At 35.1% G+C, this 22,793-nt stretch overlaps 2 protein-coding genes across 2 annotated transcripts; both read left to right on the top strand.

Annotated features, from left to right (window-relative positions):
* Positions 1 to 15,584: 15,584 nt before the first annotated feature.
* On the top strand, positions 15,585 to 16,088 carry LOC149542055 (uncharacterized). The gene has a single exon (XM_089795683.1). It carries the CDS (start codon positions 15,585 to 15,587, stop codon positions 16,086 to 16,088), a length of 504 nt encoding a protein of 167 aa, XP_089651809.1.
* Positions 16,089 to 16,148: 60 nt separating this feature from the next.
* Positions 16,149 to 17,413, top strand: LOC149542054 (uncharacterized). The gene is made up of 2 exons (XM_089795682.1): positions 16,149 to 16,634; positions 17,297 to 17,413. The coding sequence occupies exons 1-2, from the start codon at positions 16,149 to 16,151 to the stop codon at positions 17,411 to 17,413; spliced, it is 603 nt and encodes a 200-aa protein (XP_089651808.1).
* Positions 17,414 to 22,793: the final 5,380 nt, after the last annotated feature.

Genomic DNA, 22,793 nt, shown 5'->3' with positions numbered 1-22,793 from the left:
ATTGATTGAATATTCCTTTTATTAAACACATTTGAAGATACTTTAGAAAGTTCTATAGTTTGGGGATAGGTATTGTGAGTACTTCCTTTGTAAAAGTGGGTGTTTTTGTGCTTAAAATAGGGCCTGTAGTGTAAAAGCAAGGACTCCATCTAAAAAAACCATACCTAATAATTTAATATGTTATAGATAATCCAAATGGGTATCCAAATATGTAATTTATCTCTCTAATGTTTTGGAAAATTTGTGAGAAAAAAAAAAGTGTGATAACAACAGTGGAAGCCTAGTTGGCATTTTAGGCCTAACTTGTGCATTTTTCAAGTTTGAACCATATTGAGTTTTTCGGAGGTTAAAACCATTTTATTAACTTTGGAATTTATGTTTTAAATACATTCAAATCACATAGGATCATAGTAGAGATCTAGAACAAACTTTCATATGTTGGAGGCTGTAAGTTCATTTCTCTTACATTGAAAACTTGTTATTTTGTGAGATCTCCTTACTCTTGTTGATTGGGCCTTAACCCACCACCATCCATTGCATCACCTTGTGTGACCCACTCTAAATATTTTTTATTGCAGCTCTACTTAGTTTGGGTAATTATTATGGAAGTGGGTTGATTAGTATAACTAGTTTCGATAGTAATAGGAAAGGTAGTTATAATAGTGTTGACCCTAAAGACAATCCTAGTATTGTCCATTAGTGTAAAAAACATAGTCATTATCCAGGAAATATTGTTCGGTCAACATTGTGACTAAGACACTATGTAGGATGAGTGAATATAATAGTAAGTGTACATAATCAGTTCACACCAAGTGCTAGTTAGTGTTGACTACACAAAAGAGACACTAAACAATTTAGTTAGTGTTGAGCTAACATAGAACTTGAACAACTCAGAGGAATAATAAAGTTAATGTCAAATGATTTAGGATGCAATGGATGTCAAGAAAGATAGAGGAACATTCAATATAAGGTAAGCATAGTTTAAGCCAAGGGACAACATGAAGAACATGCATGACTAAGCACCAAAGGACTATTAGTGCCGAGTAAAATAGTTTTTGTATATGAGCCTGTAATGACACAAGATCTTATGTAAACTATTTTTGTCGAGCTGGAAGTGTGTTTTACAAATCGAGGAGTTAATCAAGGAGTTGATTATGTGTGTTGTTGAAGATCATTAATCCCTATCAATGTTAATCCACCAATTAAGAATTTAGAAGGACTAAGTGGAAAAAGGGATGAATCTAGATCATTGATCATGATTTAGAAGCTTCATTGAAGAACTAATTAAGGAGAGGTTTCATATCCAATTCATGCATGTGATTGAGAGGTTACAAATGAAAAGTTTGGATGTGAAGTATAAGGTAAATCAGAGGTGATTGAGTAGTGCAATGAGGAGTCATTGAATATATATCATAGAGATGTGATATTACATTGGATAGAGGAGATATGTTATGAGCATTATATTGCATACTGAAAGATTAGATACTAATACATTGTAACAAGTGTTTTAGGGTAAATCTCTTAATAGAGTGGTCCTAACAAGGCTTTATAAATCTCCTAATAGATTACTCACTTAGTTGTGATGTAAAGTTTCTTTAATAAAGGTATACCTAATAGTCTTGTAAGCTATTAACAAGGAAGACCCCTCATAGGGTAGATCCTCAGAAGTGATCAAAATTTGTAGCCTTAACAAGCATGCTTTATTTCTGTAGTAGTGAAGATCTTTGTGGGTGTCATCCCCACTACAGCTCTACCTTCACCTTGGAGGGTTTCTATGTTACCATATCTGATTTCATGTGTTGAGATATTTATTATTTTTTATTCATGCTATTATATGTTAGATTTGATGCTACATTACAGTATATGTTTGATTTGATATAAGGTTAAGGTTTATGGAAAAAATATCAAATATGGCTCATGTTTGAAGTGATAGATTTTTATAAATCTTAATTCAACCTCTCCCTCCTCTCCTCTTAGTATCTTACTTTTTGTATTAGATTTCCAACAATTGGTATCAGATTAGTGTTCTCTTGGAATAATTCTAACCACATGGGAGTTGAAGATCTTGGAAAATGGAAGCCTACAAATTGGGGAAGATCATTGAAAATCAGAAGCTTAATGTTCAGCTTGCATTTGAACAAGTTAATATTGCAAATGAGACTCTAGGGAAATCCTAAAAGAGAAGGAAAGAGATGAAATTCAACAAAATGACACACAATACATAGAAGAAACCATTGAATTTTTATTTGATGAAGGATGATCTAGTGAATTTGATGTAGCCATAGCAGATCTATTGGAGAACAAAAACATTCTGAGTGAATAAGTAAGGGAACTGGAAAGAGAACATAAAAAACAATCAGTAAGGATATGTGAAGTTTTCATTAAAAGGAAAAGGTTGAAGAAGACAAGGAAATGGCTAATGAATACAAAAGGAAGATGACTACTAATCTTGATGAAAGGATCAAAGAGGTATAGAGGCTAACTCATAATCAATTTGACATGGTCAATTAGTTGCTAAGCGATAATCATGAGATTGCTAGAAAGGTGGAAGAGATTGCAAATCTAAGATCTGAGAACAATAAACTAAAGAATGAGTTGAAAGGTGAAAGGAATTCATTGAAAGATTGAACAAACCTAAAGAGGTTATGATATTTATTAATGAATAGATGAATGCATCAAGGAGACCTCATGACACTTTTGGAATAGGCTATGCCAAGTTCCTATCAAATTTTGAGAAAGGAGAGTCATCAAAGCAAGAAGAATAAAGGAATGTGACTATGAAACCAAAGAACAAGAAGCCTACATGATATCAATATGGAAAACTAGGTCATACAACAAATGTTTGCAAGAGAAAAATTGGTAAGTCAAATCCTAAACCCAAATTCATTGGAAATTGTTTCAATTGCAATAAGTGTGGACACCAAGCATATGAATGTAGATCAAAGATCAATAAGTCACAAGCCACATCTAGATTTGAAGGCTATTGTCACACATGTCATAAGTATGGTCATAAGGCACAAGGTTTTTATATCTAAAGCAACAAAAAATTGGACACCTAAAGTTGAAGGCAAAACACCTAGGCAAGGTAATACCATAAATTGGGATTACAATACTTGGGGGTTGATTGTCAATTTTGTGGAAAGTATGGACATATTGCAGAAAATTATGCAAGGATGCATCTTAGAGGAAGATCAGGGAATTGGAGGAACTTTTTACTAGTATGTTTTCACTATTAGAAGGTTGGTCACCTAATAAGAGATTGTATGAATCAAACACCAAAATGTTAAAGAGAATAATAGGAAAAAAAGTTCAATGTAGAAAAATTGAGAGCTTAGATGAATCAAACCTAGAATAAGAAATATGATGAAAGAAACACTACAAATGGTGAAATTGTGATCACCCAATCCAATGGATTAGGTGATTCCCCCACCTCAAGCTAAATAAAGAGGTATGTATGGAACTATGTTTCAAATTATTGTATCATACATCAATTTCTAAGATTTTTTACATAAAATTTGAAACAACATGATATGAGATGCATTAGGACAAATTTGAATATTTGTATTCTAGAGCCAAGTTGAATAACTTTTGATAACTAAGTGCCAGTGTAGGGGTAGTAGTAAGAGTTGATATAGTGAATGAGTTGAAACATAGATCGAGCTTAAGATTATAGTCGTATCGACCGAGTGAAACTAAAGGAAATATATTTTCCAAGTGTTACATAGATAGTTGAGACAAGTTTTGCACACCCATTATATGTATGGTACATTAATGAGGGCCTAATTCAAAAGATTTAACCATTATAATGGATTTAACCGACCATTCCATACATCGTGCATTTAATTTTTCAAGAGATCAAAGAGCTAGAGAAATTCTAGATTTTTGAGAAGTGATTTGAGTGAAGATTTCAAAGTATGTCATCAGCAATATATTGAGTGTGATTTAGGGGTCGTATTACTATTGAGAAAAAAAAAGTTAGAAGATCAAACCCTAAATGCAAAGAATAGAACAAAGTTCCAGTAAAATGGAGAAAGGGATATCATCTAAAGTTAGTGATAATCAATTGGTTCATAATGAAGCTTGCAATCTGCATAAATTCAATGCATATCCTAAGATAGAAATTAAAGGTGACACATTTGGAGCCCTATCATACATCCCACCTAGGATAATCTTAATTCATGATGTCAAATGTTATTATATGTACAAAATTGGTGAAATATGAGACTTTAAACTATGAAATTCATATGAGAATATTTTCATTGATGCAAAATTGGAGGAACACAAACATATTATCGAGAAAGGATGAACTCTTGTCCTAAATATTTTGAAGGTTTTCAAAGAAGAATGGATCAAAATCATTTTGAGTCATGTACATGACATGAAACTATGGTTAGAAGAAGGACTAGTTGGTATTACTTAAAAAATTATCCATTGTGTCATGGGATACCTTGTTCCAAATAAGGTTAAATCTATTCGGTGTTAGGGGAAAGAAGTGATTGAGGAAAATGCTTTTGAAAAATAGAACAAGAGCGAAATATTGATTTCCACCATCGAAGATTCAGAGCTAGATTTGTTAGTGAGGGTAATGGCTCACAAATTTTATCAATCTATTTTACCAAAAAGTGTACCTTGTGTTGTAGTTGACAAAGCATGGAAAATTGTAAATAAATATCATTCATATGATCTTATCAACTTGCAACTTCAACAACTAGATGAGAACCTAAAAAGCATCAAGAAAGAAAAAAACAAACTATGTAAGTTTGGCTCACTAATAGTTTTCATATTATTTTATGTGAAAAATCCATTCCCTACCATTGGTAATGTTACTTGGAGTAAGAAGTAGCCAATGGCAAAGAAAATTAATGAGTTTATTAAATAGTTAGGAGATGATTTTTAGAAAGTCATGGATGGGTACTTTGAAGAGTTAAAACAAAAGATGAAAAATAGGTCAAGAATACCTAAATAATTGGTAGACAAGTATTATGAAAATATTTGTTTCCTATTTGACATATATTGGACTTATGTTCAAGAAGTTATACCAAGAATTGCATGGTTGAGGCCACTTGGCTATGCGATAAACATTGATGAGATTGTGCTGCCATAAGAACACTATTACATGAGCATGTTGATAATAATGTCAAGCCATTAAACACTTATAAAATAGATAAGATCAAGATAATGATGGAAAAAAATTTCCTAAGATGGAAAGAAATCAAAAGAAGATGATAAAGACTCTAAAAAAGGTACATTTGGTGAGGCATCATTGTAGATTACACAAGGCAAAGCTTAAAATTTGAGTAGTGATGAAGAAGATGATGAATATGAAGAAGAAGAGGATGATAATGAAGAAGAAGAAAATAAAGAAGAAGAAGTATAAGTAGAAGGTAAAGGCAAGGAAGTAGTGGTTTCCAAGCCGTGGGCAACCAAAGACAACAAAATCCTTATTGTTGAGTCTGAGGTGAAGAAAAGTTTTATAAAGACTATCACAACTACATCACTAGGGGTGACAAGGCAAAGATCCAAGGACACTTGCACTACAATTTCCATGCCTGAGAAGAAGGGATTTTTTAAGATAACCAAGCTAGCTCAAATCAAGAGCTCTATAAAGAGGAAGACAACCTCTGAGGAAGAAGATCCAAGAAACAAATGAAGAAAATAAGGAGAAGGCTCATTGTTAGAAAAGACAATGAAGAAGAGGAAGTAGAGAGGACTGAGTTAGATGACTCAAGTCAATTTAGGATTGTTACACATGAGAAGCCACAAGAACTAGATGAGTTATGTGAGATATAAGGAATAGTATAGAACTATCACGTTTTAATTTCATAAATTATGATGTACTGAGTAATGCAAATAAAAGTAAAGTAGAAGAAGTAATTTTAGATATGATGGTGACTTTAAAATACACACCCATAAAATTAGGAAAGATGATTCTAGAGGGGCTATATAGTAAAATTGATGCAAAATGGAAATGGGTACTAGTGAAAGAAAGAAAAATAATAGAATCCTCATTGGCTCAAATTATATCTAAACTGACAAAGCAATAAATTTTTTTAGCCTAATAAATCATACAAATAGATTTGTACCCAAAAGAAGAGCATATATGTTATTGAAGAAAAGACTAAAAGATTTAGTTCAAGAGAGAGAAAACTGATATGGAAGAAGATTTGTGGCTTAAAGCTTGATGATCAAGGATTAGGAAGAGAAGAGGCAAGTGAAGTAGAACTAGATAACAAGGAGGATATCTATGATGATGTTGAGAAATTAGTTGATACAATTCATAGGATGGCTCAAGGAAGTGAGAAGAAAAATGAAACAATTATCAAAGAGGATGAACCTATAGAAGATCGACCAAAGGATAGGACTCATGCAAAGGAAGATCCAAAGAAGACTATGTTGACTAAGCTAGAATAGAAGGAGAAAGCTCCTATACAAAATTCAGCAAGAAAAGTGTTGATGAGCACCAATCCTATGTTAGTACAAATGTAATAATATTCTAATATTGATACACAAGTAACTTCTCAATTGGTTTAACAAATATATATTATTGTTATTACTTTGAACTGAGGTAAAAATTCAAGTGAATGAAAATGTGTGTGTTGCCAAGAAACAAAGTGTGCTAGTTAGTGAAGGTGAAAGTGCATTAAGACATGAACAAATAAATGATGGCAATAAGGGTAGTGAAAATATTAAGTTAGATGGAGAGGAGAAGGAAGAGAGATCACATGTTAAATTAGATTAGTGGACTGTATATGTGACAACAAGTGCCTCAAGACCTCAAATTGAGGGAGAAAAAGAGGTTGTATAACCGAGTTCAACTAGTGAACTCATTTCCACTGATGAGAAGTATAAGAGAAATGCACCTAAATAGTAGGTGACAATTACTAAAGAAGAAGAACCTAATGTGGAGAAAAGGATAGAAGGATCCAAGGAGTCACAGAGACCAAGTGTAGAAGTTCTCATTCATTGTCTACAATTGTTTGTATTGAGTAACAGTACCCCAGATTCAAAGGGAAAGAAATCTAAGAAAAGAAAAATGAAATCTTCTAGAGGAATACAAGGTAAACCTCTTACACTTGATGAATTGATTGTGATTCCTAATTAGAACACAGATAACTTAACTTATGATCAAATAAAGACACTGTAAGAGTTATTAGCTAGGAAGACCAAACAAGAAGAGATGAGAAGGGAATAATAGCAAAAAGAGGTATTGTATGAGATCAAGGACAATTCCTTGAAACAATTATTTTTTATAATTTGAATGAACAAGATCCAATCATTAAACAATTGGTTAAAATAGTGGAGAGATTAAATTGTCTAGATATTGACACTAATGAGAGACTTATGCAATGGTCTGAGAGAAAATTTGAGAAAAAAGTCATGGAGAAGATTGTAATAGAGATTGCTATCAGACAAGTAGAACTTTCAAAACTTAAAGATAATTTGGAGAAAGTAATTCAAAATGTACATATAATGTTTAGAAATTTATGTGATGTTTCTTTCTTCACAAAAGAAATAAGAGCACAAATGGACAAGAATGAAGTTGATTTGCAGTATCGTGCAAATACATTGAACATGGATGCAAGTTCTAGTTTAGCTCATTTTCACAAGTTAATATTTTTGCAAGGAAGATAGTATAAATTGATAACAAAATATAGCAGAATAACAAAAAATCTTGTATCAATTCAAGCTATGTTGAAAACTCATTTGGAGGTTATGAAAATACATTTAAAGAATGCTAATGAGTTAGTGTAGAGAAATCCAATTTTTTCTATAGCAGATAGTATGGTAGACCTCGTAGCTGAACTGGAGATTCAAATTCAAGCAATAGAATCTTTAAGGATAGCATGGGATAATACATTGACAATGATTTTGCATATCCATAAACCATTTTTGGACAAGTATGGTTTAACCCCTACTAATATCCCACAAAAACCATGACAAAAACAAGGGGGAAATATGTATGATCAAGTACAAGGGGAAATAAAGACTGAAGCAAAACATGTACATAGATGTTGACCTAAGTCAAGGTATGGAGCACATCCTAAAGGGACATTTTTTTGCATAATTTGAATTTTTTTTAAGTATGACATGTTAATCATGATAAGTGTTTTTGCCACTAATTCCAAACATTGAGATTATTGAAGCTAAAGGAAATCTTAGTGTTGTCTATTAGTGCAAAACACTTAGTCATTACCTAGGCAATGTTGGTAGTCAAAACTATGTCTGAGCCACTATATAGGCTGAGAAAATATAATATTAGATGTACATAATCAATTCAAGTCAAACACTAGATAGTTTTGAGTACACAATAGATTCATCTAACACTTATGTTAGTGCTAAGATAACATAGAAGCCAAACAACTTAGAGGAAGAATAAACTTAATGTCGAGTGATGCAGGATATAATACATGTTGAGAAATAAAAAGAGAATTTCAGTATAATCTAAGAAGAGTTTAAGCCAAGGGACAAAATGAAGAATAGGCATGACTAATCATCAAAGGACTATTAGTGCCAAGTAAAATAATTTTCGTATATGAGTTTGTAATGGCACAAAATCTTATGTATACCATTTTTGTCAATTTGGAAGCATGTTTTAAAAATCAAGGAGTTAATCAAGGATGTTATTACATGTATTGTTGAAGATCATTAATCCCTATGAAAGGTAATCCAACAATCAAAAAATTAGAAGGACTAAGTGGAAAAATAGATGAATCTAGATCATTGATCATGATCTAGAAGCTTCATTGCAGAACTATTTAAGTAGATCTAATTCATGCATGTGATTGAGAGGTTGTGAATGAGAAGTTTGGATCTAAAGTATAAGGTAAATCAGAGGTGAAAGATAGAGATGACTGAGCAGTGTGTTGCACGAGTTTCAGGTTTTCTATGGTATGAGTTGTGTTAATGGTCATGTCAAGTAAATCAAAAGAGTCTAGGTCTAAGTCTTCTTTAGGTAGGCTGTCCTTCTCAGGTTTCCCTATTATTGCCTTTTCTTCTCTAAGCCGGTTGGGTTTTTCTAAAGGTCTATTCATATTGGGTTGTTCTAAAGGATATCGTGCTCTTATTGATGATCTTTTGCAGATGAGAGTTGTGAAATGTTCTCCAGACATGTACAAGGGAGCCGATGAGAGTCTTTCTCAAGATGATTGATGCACTATTGTTTCTGAGAAAAATTCATAAGGTCATGGAGTTTTCCATGTCCTTGGTATTCAAAAGTTCACCTATCCTTGGCACAACAGAGGAAGTGGTAGATTATCACAAAGCTCTTCTTGGAGACATGCATCGCCAACTTCTAGTTCATCATCTTTTGAACATTCTTGGAGGAATCAGCCTTCTAGTCCTTCCAATGTCTCATGAGGGGGCACTTCCAAAAAATCTGCTATCTAGAAAGGGGTAGTCCTTACATTTAGACATTCGCTATGGCAAGCTTGTGATAAAGCCAATTTGTCCAGGATCAAGCATTGGTATTGATGTTGCCTTAGGTGTTGATGATGCCCTTAGAAAGTAAGATAAATTGATAATAGAGGGTATAGATATAAGAGTTATAATTGAAATATTTCTTGAAGAAGGGATGGAATTTATAGTTATTGTTCTTGATCTTGGCTGCGGGTCTGATTCTTTTCCAGTTACCCTTCTTCCAACTAAGGTGGAATTACACTTTCATGAAAGCTCAGTTGTGGATGAAAATGAAGGAATATTCAATTATCAATGCAAATATTTTCCAACTTGACAAGTTACATATCATACACCACATCGATTTTCAATTGATGTTATTGATCATATTCGCACGGGAACAACAATGCTCTTTTTGTGCTTGGGGCTACCTGATGTTGCACGTATTGTTTGGTCTTGAGACATACAATGATCATAGGAATTCATTAGCAATCCCCCAAATTTATTATTGTCCATTCTCACATGCATCTATCTCTGCACATTATGTCTGCCAAATACAATCGAGTCTCGAAGGCTATTTCTACTATTAGAGATCGAAGGATAACATACAATAACTGTTTATTGCATATGCAAAAAAAAAAAAAAAATTATTGTCAATAGCGACATTCTGAAGGCATTGAGGATCCTGAATCAAGGTCTAAAGTTCAAGTCAACATGCTCAAAGTTAGAGGTAGAAAGGCATTAGTTATGATCAGTTGATACGAATGCACGGAGAGCGTAATTCAGAAGTACATGGGAAGTCATAATCAGAAATTGTTGAAGCCTTACACTCTTTCTACAGGCGATGATCTGGAGCATTGGCAAGAGGAGCTACAAGTGTTAGCTAAAGGTGATGTATCAAATCCACAAGGATCACATCAGGAATGTCAACAGTATTCAAGTCAGAATAGTTTTATCTAAAATGGTTAGAAAACCAAATTCAAATAGTGATTGTTTGAGTTCCCAAATTTGAAAGTTTTTTTCTCTATATTTTATCTTTTTGTATTCAAAGAAGAGGAAAACTCAAGAGCCCTTATGAGCTTGATGTATTGAAAGATCTATATATACTGCTATGAAAAGGAATGGTTAGGTGGGGGGGCGAATTGGAAGGTAGCAAAGTAATTCCATTTACTTAGCCTACTTATTGGTTTGTTGTTCCAGTATTATTTTAGTGGAAATTTTTTAGAAAGCATACTTATATTTTGGATACTGTGATGTCTTCCTGAATTCTATTTCTTGTCAAGAAAATTACAGTAACGGTAATTCTATTTGCCTTTCATTATATAGGATTGCTCCTATTCGCCAATTAGAATCTGCATTTCATATAAAATAGGATAGAATTAGTTAGATATTAAAACTCATGTGATGATCTATAATCGACATTCTACTGGGGGTTATAGATTATCTTCATTTTATCCAACCTGAATTGCTTGTGCCGACAAAGTAATTTAGTTAATTTCATTACTCAATGTATCTGGTGATTGATAAAAACAAATTCATTGAATATTTAATACAATCAGGGAGTTGTACCTATTAATTCAGAGGGCAGTGATTGTACATATACGCTGACCCATTTGTTGGTGACATTCTCTTGTTTTCTCACCTTGGGCCTGAAGAAGAGTCAGGGATTATAAATCTAACGAGAGGACAAACTGTTAACCAACAGTTTTTGGCGACTCCGCTGGGGAGAACTTGAAAAGATTTTGAAAATAAAGAGTATTAGAAGTTTTTCTCAGAATTATAAATACCCTGGATTCCAAATTTACCAGGAGTGCGAAACAGAAGGGAAAAGTTGACCCAGTGTACGAAGAACTTAAGAAGGTCAATTTTCCTATCTTGGATGATAGATTCATAAAAGGAATAATGAGAACAAAGGAGTTTGAAGTCAAGAATCCTGAATAATTTCAGTTACCTGTGCAAGCCTCTTTCAGACCAAGAAGAAGCAAATCTTCCTCTCCTCCAATAGGTAGAATTTCCATTTCAACCACTTGTAATTCACTGTTGTTACACGGTATTGCTCTTCCCCTATCAGTTTCCATTCAGACACCTATAAAAAACTTAGCAATAACAAACATGGCAGTCCCATGGGGAAATGCAATAGGACCATTGAACCTTGCAGATAATCATGATTTACCAAGAGCTTCAAGGAATAATTTTCCAAAATTCAATGGTGACGGTACAGTTTCAGTAGAGTAGCATCTAAGTGCTTTTCATAAGGCTTGTAGTGTAGTTAATCCTCAGTATGAAGGAACTGCGGTGAGAATGTTCGTAGATACTCTTGTAGATGATGTTGCAGATTGGTTTCAGGATTTTCCTGTAGGATGTATAACAAATTGGAATGACATGAAACAAAGATTTGAAGACAGGTATAAAAGTACTGAAGATGCTCAAGTCTTGTTATTAGAGATAGCTCAAATAAAGAAAGAACCGTCTATATCTATGAGGGATTTTAATGCCAAATTTAATAAATTGATAAAAAGAATTCCAACTACCAGTACACCTACAGTGGATAATCAGAAGACTTTCTACATCAGTTCTATGCCTCCTGAACTTGGCTACCAAATAAGAAGAGCTAATGTAGCTGATTTGCAAACAACTCAAACATTAGCTGTAGAGATGGAGGATGATATGATAGCTTCTGAGAGATGGAAGAAAGACCTTCATAGTGGGCCTTCTAATAGCACAACTGGCACTTCAAACAACACTGAAACAATGTTATAGAAGTTATCAAATGAACTAATTGCATTAAAGAAATAGGCCAATAAGCTTGCTCATTCTTTTCATTAGCCTTATCAAGGTGGGAATAATAATTTACAAATTCCTGCTCCACAACAGAGGTTGGCTATTGAGGCTCCTCCTAAGAAACATGTGATGTGTGCTTTTCATCTTAGAGCTGATCATGATGGAGACACATGCATAGATATGATCAGGTATAGACAAATGGAAGAAGAGAAAGAACAGAGAATAGAATATCCAGAAAGTGATGACGACCATGCGACTCCGTAAATCTATTTTGTGAGTATGAGTCGGATTCAAAAAATGGAGGTGATTGTTTTGCTACATTGGATGGACTACAGCTCACTGTGATGACTAGAAATCAGAAGAAGAAAAATCAAATATCCAATGTTGTACCTAATAAGAATCAGGCATCTTCTAGTAAAATTGGTAAAGATAATAATATATCAGCTACTTCTTCACACAAAGATCACAGAGGTAAGTCATCTGATTCTTTTGACATTGTACAGTTTTGTGAAGAAAGTAAAATTCAGATTTCTCCCATTGATTATTTGAAATCAAATCTTGATCAACTTCAAAGATTAGTGGAACATTGTACGAATAAGGTTGATGATTTTTTCAATGCTAATATCAATGATAAATCCTTAAATGAAGAAGGTGTTTCAATTTCTAAGTTGTTTCAGGAAGAAGAGTCTACTGTTTTAGCTACTGGTTCAAATTTAAAACCGGGACCCTTCTATATATCTCTTTTTATTAATGGCAATAGATTGAGTAATTGTATTATAGATTTAGGGGCCTCTGATAATGTCATGCTTGCATCAGTAGCTAAAGCCTTGGGATTGCCTTTGATTAAAGCTTTTGGTAGATGCTATTCAATGGATGCAAAACAAGTGCCCCTAGTCATCCAAATAAAAGATGCCCAAGTTGCCCTTGCAGCCTATCCTTCCAAAAGATTAAAACTCACCATACTTGTGGCTGATATCCCTGCCAGCTATGGGATGCTTCTCAGTTGAAGCTTTTGTAAAGACATAGGAGGAGAAATTAAATTAGACTGGTCTGCTGCAACTATTCAAGTAGGGGATAAGAAAGTGAAGTTAGAGCTAGAAGAAAAAGCCAAGTTTACTGTGCTCAAGTCAGATGATCCTAGGTCCCAAATACTTTATCAAGAAATGCAATTTGGTAATTACATGCTTTTCTCTGATGATTCTAATGTTCAGGAAGAAAAAGATCAGACTAATTTTGATGATAAACAAATATGGACATTAGAATTTGATGGTAGCTGTGCTAAAGTTGATTCTGGTGCAGGAGTAGTATTGATTGCTCCTAATGGAGAAATTACATGCTTGGCTTATAAGTTAGATTTCAAGAACACTAACAATACTGTAGAATATGAAGCACTCCTTCTTGGTATGGAAGCGACTAAGCAAAGAGGAGTCAAATTGCTAAAAGTACAAGATGATGTTGAATTGGTGGTAAGACAAATCAAAAAATAGTATTCTGTGAAAAATAATAGATTGAGAAACTACAAGAATAAGGTATGGGATGAGACTGAGAGTTTTGAAGCATTTTCAATAATTTTAGTACCTAGAGATCAAAATACTAGAGCAGATTCTCTGGCCGTATCTGCATCTTTGTTGTTGCCTCATCCTGATTTCAAAGATCAAGTGTATAGAATGGAGGTTTTGTTCAGACCTAGTGTCCCTAATAATGAAGAATCTTGGCAAGTGTTTGATGATGATAAACATATTCAGCAATTTATTGAAGGTACAGGCCCTTTTGCAGACCTTTGTTTTGAAAGTGATCAGCAAGAAGAACATTCATCAGATAATGAAAGGAAAATTAAATCAGGCACAGTTCAATTAAAAGGTAACAGAATTCCTTCCCACTTTGTTTCATTGGAAAAACTTTTCAATAAACATGATGCTTACATAAGGAAATAAAGGAATAAAAAAGGGAAAACTTGTGGGAAATTTGATGGAATTAATATAGGGACAGAAGATAGCCCAAAGATGATAAACGTAGGAAAGTGTTGTACTCCAGAAGAGAGAATAAAAGTCAAAGAATTGTTGATTAATTTTCAAGATGTATTTGCTTGGAGTTATGAAGATCTAAAAAATTTTATGAATGGAAAATTCAAACACACAATTCCCCTTAAACCTGGAGCCACACCTGTCAGGCAAAAATAGAGGAACTATAATCCTTTGATAGAAGGCACAATTTTCAAAGAAATTGACAAGATGCTGAAAGCCAGGATTATTTACCCTATTCATCACTCTACTTGGGTGGAAAATATTGTGCCTGTGAGGAAGAAAAATGGAGAGATAAGAATTTGTGTAGACTTCAAAAATTTAAATCAGTCATCCCTCAAGGACAACTATGCCTTACCTAACATGGACCATTTATTGCAGGTAGTTGCAGGATCAGAAATGATGTCCATGCTTGATGGATTTTCAAGATATAATCAGATACATGTAGAGGAGGAAGATCAATATAAGACAGCTTTCACTACACCTTGGGGCACCTTCGCATATAACAGAATGCCTTTTGGTTTAATAAATGCAGGTGCAACTTTTCAGAGGGCCATGAATCTATCTTTTGGTGATTTGAGGAATAAGATTATTGTGATATATCTTGATGACTTGATTGTGTTTTCTAAAAAAAGGAAAGACCACATTACAGATTTGGCAAAAGTGTTGCAATGGTGCAAAGATCATGGTATTTCATTGAATCCAAAGAAATCAATATTCTACGTTACTGAAGGTAAACTTTTGGGCCATATTGTTTCTCAAGAAGGAGTGAAAATTGATCCAGATAGAGTTAAAGCTATTCAACAGTTAAGTTTACCTTTGAGTAAAATAGGAGTTAAATCTTTCTTTGGCCAGGTGAATTTTCTAAGGAGGTTTGTGCCTGATTTTTTTGAGATTGTAAAAAGTATAGTTGATATGATGAAAGGAAATCAAACTTTCAAATGGACTGAAGTTGGTAAAAAATCTTTTGAAAATATAAAAGAGGCTATTGCAAATGTGCCTGTTTTAGTTCATCCTGACTACAATAAAGAATTCATCATATATTGTTATGCTTCAGAACATACTATTTCAGCCATACTAATGCAGGAAAATAAGGAAGGCATACAAGCTCCTATTGCTTTCATAAGCGTGCCTTTGAAAAATCAGGAATTGAAATACTCTCACATGGAAAAGCATGCATATGCAGTTGTAAAGGCATTGAAAAATTTTAGATTTTACATTTTGCATTCTCGTTCAGTTATTCATGTGCCTGATGTTGCAGTAAAAAGTATCTTGACTTAGCAAGAAGTGGGTTGTAATCATAGAGGAACATGGATTGCTAAAGTATAGGAGTTTGATATAGACATAAAACCAACGAAGTTAGTAAGAGGAAATGCACTTTGCAAAGCTATGGCAGAGAATCAGCACATTGAAGATGATCATAAAGTGCTCATGGTGAGTTTACAAGATCCTTGGTTTTCCAACATTGCCTATTATCTGACATATGGTGAGTGTCCTGATGGTTTAACAGCAAAACAAAAGAGAGATCTAAAAAATAAAGCTTTGAAGTACATAATATTTGATGATGTTTTTTACAAGAAAGCAATAGATGGCACTTTCTTAAGGTGTGTGGATAAAGAACAGCAAGTAAGATTATTGAAGACTTTTCATGATGAAGCCTGTGGGGGACATTTCTCTTCTACTGTGACTGCATTTAAGATTCTCAGACAATGCTATTACTGGCCGGGTATGTTTAAAGATGCGTATAAATGGGTTGCAAATTGTGAGAAATGTAAGTTGTTTACAGGAAAGCCAGAATTGGCCACTTTACCTTTAAGGCCAGTGATAATAGATGCTCCTTTTCAGCAGTGGGGTTTAGATTTTATAGGACCTATAAATCCTCCTTCAAGTTAAGGACATACCTATATCCTAATAGCCATAGATTATTTTAGTAAATGGGTAGAAGCAAAGGCAATGAAAAAGACTACTTCTACAGTGGTTTATAAATTCATCAAAGAACAAATATTGGTTAGATTCAGAGTTCCTGCAAAACTGGTAATCGATAATGCATCTTACTTTACTTCTGCAGAAATCATTGCTTTCTATTATGATAATGGAATACAGGTTGGTCATTCGTTAGATTACTTCCCTCAAGGCAATGGACAAGCAGAGTCCAGTAATAAGAATTTAATTAACATCTTGAAGAAGTTGGTCTCAGATAATCAAAGGAATTGGCACAAGAAACTGTATGATGCATTGTGGGCTGATAGGACTAGTCTGAAAAGAGCTATTGGGATTTCACCTTTTGAATTAGTTTATGGTGTTGAAGTTGTCTTACCATTACCACTTGAGTTAGCTACCTGTAAATTGAAGACTATGATTGAAGATGGTGTGTTCAAGGAAGGATTAGAAAGGAGAATTTTGTATTTGAAAAAGCTACAGGAAGAAAGAGAAGATATGGTAGATAGAATTACAGAACACCAAAGCAGAGTCAAAAAGTTGTTTGATAAAAGGGCAAGGCTGAGAAAGTGAATGGAAGGTGATCTGGTATTATTGTGGGATAAAAGACAGGAGCTTAGGGGAATCAATTCAAAATTTCAATCATTGTGGAAAGGCCCATTTCAAATTGTACAAGAAAATTAGAATAATTCATTCAAACTGGCTTATCCTTCAGGTGAGCGGCTGCCATACTCTTATAATGGGCAGGACCTAAAATTGTACCAAATGCAATAATGGGAACCAGGTAACCCCTGCATAGTTGTTAGTTAGGTAGGTTTTCCTTTTTCTCGTTCTTGGTTAATGTGTTTTGTTCTTGTTTTTGTTTTCCCTATTAGGTTAGTTTTCATTTTCATCAAGTTGCTGACCCATGTGTGAAACTAGAGATGATCTAAGCCCTTTCAAGCATTATCATACTTAAATCCCCAGATGGAGCCAACTGTTGCCTGAGTTTCAGGTTTTCTATGCTATGAGTTGTGTTAATGGTCATGTCAAGTAAATCAAAAGAGTCTAGGTCTAAGTCTCCTTTAGGTAGGTTGTCCTTGTCGGGTTTCCCTATCATTTCCTTTTCTTCTCTAAGCCGGTTGGGTTGTTCTAAAGGTCTGTTCATATTGGGTAAATTGTAGATCCCAACCCAGCAAGGATATCGTGCTCTTATTGATGATCTTTTCCAAATGAGAGTTGTGAAATGTTCTCCAGACATGTACAAGGGAGCCGATGAGAGTCTTTCTCAAGATGATTGATGCACTATTGTTTCTAAGCAAAATTCATAAGGTCATGGAGTTTTCCATGTCCTCAGTATTCAAAAGTTCACCTATCCTTGGCATAGATGAGGAAGCGGTAGATTATCACAAAGCTCTTCTTGGAGACATGCATCGCCAACTTCTAGTTCATCATCTTCTGAACATTCTTGGAGGAATCAACCTTCTAGTCCTTCCAATGTCTCACGAGGGGGCACTTCCAGAAAATCTGCTATCTAGAAAGGGGCAGTCCTTACATTTAGACATTTGTTGTGGCAAGGTTGTGATAAAGCCAATTTGTCCAGGATCAAGCATTGGTATTAATGTTGCCTTAGGTGTTGATGATGCCCTTAGAAAGGAAGATAAATTGATAATAGAGGGTATAGATATAAGATTTGTAATTGAAATATTTCTTGAAGAAGGGATGGAATTTATAGTTATTGTTCTTGATCTTGGCTACGGATCTGATTCTTTTCCAGTTACCCTTCTTCCAACTAAGGTGGAATTACACTTTCATGAAAGCTTAGTTGTGGATGAAAATGAAGGAATATTCAATTATCAGTGCAAATATTTTCCAACTTTATAGGTTACATATCATACACCACATCGATTTTCAATTGATGTTATTGATCATATTCGCACGGGAATAGCAATGCATAGTGTAATGAACGCCCAACAAAAATCCATAGTGTAATTCATTTTGCATGAGGTCAACGGTAGGAATCCATAGTGTAATTCCTCTCTTGAAAAGCAAATCTTTTAAAGGATCCACTCCAAGGTTCAGTGTTTGTCATGCGACGTACCAAAATTTTCTCAGTAGAAGATAAATGTGAATGTTCACGAGGAGGCCTTTGCTGGTTCCAAAAACTCTTTTACCTTCAAAAATATCACACCAAAGGAATAATATTTTTGTATTTTCTTATTTTCAATGAATGCAACTCTAACAATGTAGCTACTATGAGGTCCTGTTCTAATAGGGGGGGTTAGCAAAGAAAACAATGAAACTAAAAGCAAATAACATGAAATCAAACAACTTGAAAGTGAAATTCCTAAACGGACATAAGCTACAGAACACAACACGCTGCGAGTTAAACCTTTGAAGAAATTGGTAGGAAACCAATGAAAATAGGAGCAACGCTTCCTAGAATCCACTGATGCAATCATCGGTGAGAATCTGTAACAAATTGAATGATGTTTCACTCTTCATCAAATCACAAGGCCACGAAAAGTGCACTCATGCGAGACAAAAAGGTATGTAGACACAATCGGGTGATCTCTTCTCAAGCTCGTTACGTCAACGAAATTCATATATCTGTAGCAAACACCAAAACTAAAAGATCGCACAACTAGAAACAATGCAATAAACTTTTGGCTCAATCACAATCTCATGAATAAAATCCACAAAACAATGACACATTCAGGCAAGAATAACTACACTCTGAATGCTAGCACCAAAAGCATAATTTTATTGCATAATAATAGTGGCATTTGTTACATTTTACAATGGGGTATTTATAAGAAATCATCTCCTCAATTTGTGTTGAGAGTGAGAGATATCTTGATGCAATAAAAATGCTTTTAAAACATTAAAACAAACTAAATATATACAAACTGGTAATCTAACTGGTGCTTAGAGTGACTCCATCCATATTTTATTCATTAATTGGATGCATGAGCCCTTTATATGTCAAAAACAATGAAAGCATGATAGAAAAAGTAGGAGGAAGCCATCAGTCAAAGTAGAAATGCATGGAGACACCAAAAATAAAAGCTAGCCCTTCATTTGATGTGTGTCAGAGTTAACTTGCCATCAAAATACATTTCCAATGCATGGAAAGTGCTATTTTTGAAATTGGCAGTCAACTGTCGGTGCACCTTTGAATTGTGGAGCTACATGAAGATGTGGAGCTGTGGACCTACGGATCTGCGGAGCTATGGACCTCGACTGAGTCAAAAATCTCAAAAAATTTCTAAGTGTCAAAATTGAAATTCTGGCATCTGGGTTTTGTTCATCTTCATCCTAAAGATATGTTTTGATATCTGCCCTTGAATTTCTCTGTGATCTTAGAAGCATCGGAAAGATCCAAAGCCTCATACTTATCTTTGAACTTCTGTCTGTAGTTGTCCACCTCAATTCGAGTTTCTGCAAAATCCCCAAGTTTGGTATCCAACTCTAACAATGCTTCTTCTGTCCTGAAGGCTTGTCTGATGTCTTCATCACTAGATGCTTCCTCTAAAGTCTTTATAAAGTTTTCTACAACCACCTCAACTGGTAAAAGCTTCTCTCATTCTTCATCTTCAAAAATATCCAAGCATGCATCACTATATAACTTTTCTGCTCCCAAAATTCGCTCTCGAGCTTGGTTCTTGAGCCTATGTATCTCATTATGCAATGTTTCCATCACTTTATTTCCCTCTGCAATCTTTTCTATCCAATCATCTATCATGTCTAGCTCTTCACCAGTATATACATCAATCAGAATACGGTACCTTTGTCCTTTTATGGCCTGTAGAATTTGCAAATCCTTGCTCCAAACCCGTACCTCATCCATAATGCTGAAGTCTTGCCTCAAAATTGCCACGATCTTATCAACATTGTCTTGTGTAGCATGCAATAATTTAATACTTCCTATAATTATAGTAATACCCCTATCCTCAAGGTTGTCTTGCCAATCCTGACAAGCTCTCAGAAATGGATTGAGCTGTACACCTTCCCCTTCTTTAAGAATGGTAGTCAAAGTCTCCTCGGGGTGTTCAGAATCAAGAGGACCAATAACTTCAGCTAGATATCCTTTCAAAATCTCAATTTGCCTTCGAAGTGATCTGATTTCAATCTCATCACACTCCATCTGATTAAGAACCTTTTTGACTCTTATAGTCATCATTTGTCGAGAAGTATCCCGTGTAGGTTTCACTAACATGATATCCTTTACTTCATAGTCCTGAAGGCTGACAGCTTCTTCATCTGTACCTTTTGGGGGATGAGTAACTTGTGCAAATAAGTCTTGATTCTGAATAGTGGTAATGAATGCAAATGGTGTTGCATCCTGTAATGGAGAGTTAGGCTTGTTCAAAATATCTGCAATGTCACAAATATCATCCTTTGAAGCAAGGAATTTATGCTTAACACTTCTCATTATTTCCTTCCGGAACCATCTCAGGATATGTATTTCTTTAACCTTGGCTCTAGATGATGAAGGGATGTGTTCAACTACCTCCTTCCCTCTGTTTCTTTTGCTTGGAGTTTCCTGTTGAGAGGGTTCTTCTTTTGTAGTCTCAGTTTCTGTAGATCCCGTTGTTTGATCCTCAACTTCCTGGGAAGGCTGTTGTATACATTTCATTCATTGTGCCTCTTTCAGTGGCTCATTAGTAGTCCTTGGTTCTGGTTCTCCTTGTAATGATGATCCTTTCTGAACATGTTCCTTTGAACTCGCAGGTGGAGGTGTCACTGAAACATTATCTACCATCATAGCTTGAGGTGAAGATGGAGGCGTTGGATGAGGACCTTGTGTCTCAGGTGGCATCTGCATCCAATCTTACTATTGAGATTCACCTGTAGGAGTATCTCTAATCTTATCTCCAACCAATTCTGTACCCACTGGCATGAAATCAAAATTTCGAACGGAGAGAATATCATCACCTAGCTCTCTTTTCTCATTCACCCATCATTGTACTTCGTCTTTCAAAGAAGAGAGCTCTACCATTTCAGCTTGGGTGGGTGGTGGAGTATTTGTGACATTCTTCTTTCTTTCCAATTCTGTGGCTTTGGAAAATTGAGTTCTCCCTTGTAAAGGCACTTGTTCTTCCTCCCCATCTGACTCTGTTTCATCCTCAGGAATGGTTTCAGGAATAGATGGATTAGGCACTAATCTTTTATGAACTCTCTGCCTCTTGTTCATTCTAACCTTAACCCTCCTTTGCTTCTATGGAACCATAGGAGAAGCAGATTCTTCATGCATCGGATGAATGGATGTCTTTGGAAGCTCTCCTTCTTCTTGTTGGCTTGACAAAATAGGAGGTAATGGAAAATCAACCTAGATATGAGAAATTGCAGGGTCTCAAGGGTCTTGGGAAGTAGATTCATGTTGCCACACAGGGGCCTGTTCTTGAACATGCTCTATCTGGATCCTCTGAGGAGAGGCTCTCTTCCTCTTTCCTTTCTTCCTCTCTGAAGGATGGTAATATCCCACTGGACAATCAAGCTAGTAGACCATTTCTGGCCTAATAGGAGACTAGAGTGCAAAGATAGGAATTGTGACCTTCTTCCCCTTTACCCTTTCTGGGTGAGCATGTGCATGGAATATCACTGTGTCTGGATTCGGATCAAGTGTAAAGGGTTTCTTAATCCAGCTCTTTGTCATTCTAATGACATGTCTTGCTCGATGATTGATAGCATCTCCTTCCTCCCTATCAACTTCTACATTTAGGATGGGCCTCTTGCCAACCTTATTTGTATTGAATAAGGGATCTAGTAGCTCTTGTGAATCTTGTAGCCTTATCTCATCCAGGATGGTCAAATGGAGAGCCTTCTCTGCTAAATATAAAGTCATTCTACAATAATCCCTAATATGGACATCATAGTCATTTGTGGCATTCATCCAATGATCTTCAATGGCATCCTCGTGGTAGAACTCTTTTCCTACCAGATTTTCCACTTTACCAACATTGTCGAAGAATGGTCGAGAAGAGATATATTCTTCAAGGGGATAGTTCTCCCATTCCCACTCAAAAGTCCAGATATCCTGCTTTCTCTTTACCTGGTATGCTCCTATTACAAATGGCCAATCCCAACAAGGTCTTCGTTGTTTCTTGATCCTCTCATATGCTAACTCAATCTGCCGAGAAATTTCCATTAGAACCAACTTGTCACTTAGGTACCTTGGGAGCTTCTTTGGATGAATAGATGCACCACCAACCTGAATGTATGTGAATTTTTGGAACTAGATAAAATATGCACCGAGAGCTATGATCTGTGCCTTGGCCTCATTAGACAATCTCTTTCCATAATCGCCTTTGATGAATCAAATGATGTCAAAGATAAAGGCATCATTCACAATCCTATACTCTTTGCTTTGTGGTGAGAGCTTCTTCTTAACTAGCTGAGGATAAACTATATACGGCCATGCATTAGGGTCCTGCATACTGCCCTTTTTGTACAATCCGAGATAGTCAGTGGCTCTTGCTACAAGTATATATACCACATAAGAAGTCGTATAAAACTTCTTCTTGTCCTTTACTATCCACAACTGATCACACACGTTCTCACTAAGTGCGGTGGCCCAATCCAGTGGAATTTTTGCGTGTCTGATAGTTTCAATGAAGTTAACCATGAATGGATCGAGATGACCTGCTGTAGGCAATCCCATAACTCTACTCAGAAGAA

Source organism: Cupressus sempervirens, chromosome 8 (assembly GCF_028749045.1).
Source record: "Cupressus sempervirens isolate cs-2001-9-10 chromosome 8, ASM2874904v1, whole genome shotgun sequence".
NCBI lineage: Eukaryota > Viridiplantae > Streptophyta > Pinopsida > Cupressales > Cupressaceae > Cupressus > Cupressus sempervirens.
This window is presented reverse-complemented; position numbering and strand designations above follow the sequence as displayed.

What these genes read in the sequence shown, in the direction of transcription:
- LOC149542055 (XM_089795683.1), top strand. Translation starts at nt 15,585, where the DNA reads ATGGCAGAGAATCAGCACATTGAAGATGATCATAAAGTGCTCATGGTG.
- LOC149542054 (XM_089795682.1), top strand. Translation starts at nt 16,149, where the DNA reads ATGAAAAAGACTACTTCTACAGTGGTTTATAAATTCATCAAAGAACAA. An exon ending in AGGAAGAAAGAGAAGATATG is followed by an intron (nt 16,635 to 17,296) that starts GTAGATAGAATT and finishes GGTAAATTGTAG; the next exon opens with ATCCCAACCCAGCAAGGATA.